The sequence below is a fragment of the Penaeus vannamei genome, chromosome 13 (assembly GCF_042767895.1).
Source record: "Penaeus vannamei isolate JL-2024 chromosome 13, ASM4276789v1, whole genome shotgun sequence".
In the NCBI taxonomy this organism is placed as follows: Eukaryota; Metazoa; Arthropoda; class Malacostraca; order Decapoda; family Penaeidae; genus Penaeus; species Penaeus vannamei.
In genome coordinates this window covers 34,766,491-34,768,990 of record NC_091561.1, presented here as the reverse complement: position 1 = coordinate 34,768,990, position 2,500 = coordinate 34,766,491, and the positions used below count along the sequence as shown (strand labels likewise).

General features: G+C 35.1%; 1 protein-coding gene across 1 annotated transcript in view; it reads right to left on the bottom strand.

Annotated features, from left to right (window-relative positions):
* The window catches only part of Trpm (transient receptor potential cation channel, subfamily M), a 189,886-nt gene that overhangs the window by 35,267 nt on the left and 152,119 nt on the right, over nucleotides 1-2,500 (bottom strand). The window contains exons 12-17 of the mRNA XM_070128588.1: nucleotides 2,334-2,481; nucleotides 1,961-2,088; nucleotides 1,512-1,713; nucleotides 1,221-1,410; nucleotides 590-801; nucleotides 1-101 (exon numbers count right to left, since the gene is read on the bottom strand). The exon at nucleotides 1-101 is cut by the window's left edge and continues 88 nt beyond it. Of these exons, the coding sequence (XP_069984689.1) occupies nucleotides 1-101; nucleotides 590-801; nucleotides 1,221-1,410; nucleotides 1,512-1,713; nucleotides 1,961-2,088; nucleotides 2,334-2,481 (981 nt within the window). The remainder of the gene's footprint in view (nucleotides 102-589; nucleotides 802-1,220; nucleotides 1,411-1,511; nucleotides 1,714-1,960; nucleotides 2,089-2,333; nucleotides 2,482-2,500) is intronic.

Here is a 2,500-nt window from a genome sequence, read left to right as displayed (position 1 = left end):
TCTTGGTGTTCCTCACGCGTCTGTGGCATGGTCTTGAGCTCTTCCCGGCTCCTGAACCCCAGGACTAGGATCAGTGGTGGACAGAGTAGGCCTAACATTACCTAAAGGGAGAGATAACATATAAACTGATAAAGCATTGGCTGGGAATAAATAGTCTAAGAAAAAGAAAAGGAAAATATATTTATCAATTAGAAATGGATATAAGATGGTTATGCACAAAGGTTCAAGAAAGGAAAAATATAGCTATGAAATGTATTTGCTTAGAAAAAGATACAATGGACTCAAAATATTTAAAAACAACAAATATTTGAAGAATAGCTGCATCACACCTAAAATAATTAGAGCATGATTACTTGATGGTATGTATACTTTCACTTTCTAAACATTAAATACTATACTTTCACAACAATGCTAAAGTAAGATGTATACTACATATCTTGAACAACATGTTTATCCTTACATGACAGTTAACTGTAGCAATAATGCATCTTATGATACTATCAGTACCTCATTGAAGAAACTGTATAACTTATTGTCCTATTAAATAAGTCCTTCAAATCTCTGTAGCTTAAGAAATCCTTATCTTTACCTTGATATTAGTATTTTTTCTTGTTCTCAAACCCCCAAGCCAGAGATCTGCAAGAAGAATCTGGCAACATGGATGTGAAAGGAGAGCTCTGTGGTTGACAGCCACAGCTAAAGAAAGGCACGTTTGTTTGGACCAATTCCTTAGTTCATAAGTTAGAAGCTGCTGGGCACGGTCATCATCTTGTTGATAACAGTAGTCTAGCACATGCAGAGCTTTGGGGAAAAACATGGAAGGATAAGTAGTAATTCTTTTTATGTATTTACTTCCCATAAAGTAAAGAAATTGGAATTTCTTTTTTTGCCTGCTCTAAGCTTTGATTTCCAATCTGGTCTTGAATGTTCAAATATGAAAGGATTTCTACTCTGATGCTTCTGTAATACAACCTAGCATTCACTGCTGCCATGCATGAACACTGAGATATCTAAAATGGCTCAGTATTTAAAACAGAATTTGAATTAACTAAATCTATGACTGTAAGGAAATATTCAAATGAATGCATTTTTGTCTTTTCTTCTTGACTTTTCACTTAGCTCATTTAGCATCAAGAATACATGCAAGTATGCATTAGATATCACTAACTAGTTTCAAAAATAACTTGAATCATACTGGGATTGTGGGATTGTGATCTTACCTAGAGCCTCAAATTCTTTGGCATAACTTCTAAGTTCCTCATACACTTCTGTTTCTAAATCATCATCTGCCGCCTCATGTGCCAGAGCCTTGTACAATTTGGCAGCCACAAGAGCCTTTGCTGTGGCTTCCTCTCCATGCTGCCACATCAACATTGCCATGCCTTGTCTCTTGGTCAGGACAGCCCAAACCTATAGAAGAATATTAGTGTAAAATCTTAATACCTCCTTACCATTAAAAGAATAACCAATATACAAATATTAACTCTGGGATACAGTTTTTAATAACTTACCAGCAACTCACTGAATGGATATTCAAACTCAAAGTCTGACTGTAAATCTGTCTGGGTGTTAAAAGACTTTGGGGAAGTGGAAGATTTCTGAAGAAGGCTTTTGCTGTTGTGGAAGATGTGGCTATTTATCCGCTGAAGCCGTGGTGACCTGGCCATACTATTTTCATAACTGGTTCTAAACTTTTTCCGAGAGTAGAAAGACCTACAAATTAAATTTGTTCCATTAAATATTGAAACTAGAGTCTAAAAATGGGGTACATTTATATAATCTTTTCTAAATTTTAATTTCATCCCATGTAAATTCAATTGTGTGAAGCAGTATACCTCTTTTGGGATTTTGTTGCTGTACACTTATCGACATGCATGTTTAAAAACAAAATTCAGCAAGCATGATAACATTACTGTAAAATTTCATTTCTTTATCATCAGCACATGGAACATAACTATACCTGTAAGCACCACCCATTAGCTTGTTGATAACAAGCCCAATGTCAATCAGAGTATATCTATAGTCTCTCGGTATATTCTTTTTTACATCTCTGATAATGTATCGGAGAGTGTTTGCTGGTCCCTGTTTCTGGGGAGAAATATATTTTTAAAATATATATCATAGTCTCACCACAGGGCAAATTTTACTTTTCATAACAGGATTCCAAATGGTATGCAATACTACAGAAGATGTACATAATAAGAATACCATCACAAGTATGATATGAACAAGAGAAAGAAAAAAAAAAGAAGCATATGATGCTACTTGTGAACTAAAATTAAAATAATCCTTGCTTCCTTTAAGTTTTTAACTGTTAAACATTTGCCCCTTACCGAGTTATAGAGTTCCTCTAATCTCTGGATGGTGAGGAATTTACTCATAGTGACACCTTGCTCGAGAAGAAGCTTGACAAACTCAATCCGATCATTTACCAAAGCGTCCATCATGGCTTGTTCTAATGAACCTGGGGAGAGGCATAAAATGTGTAAACAATCATTTT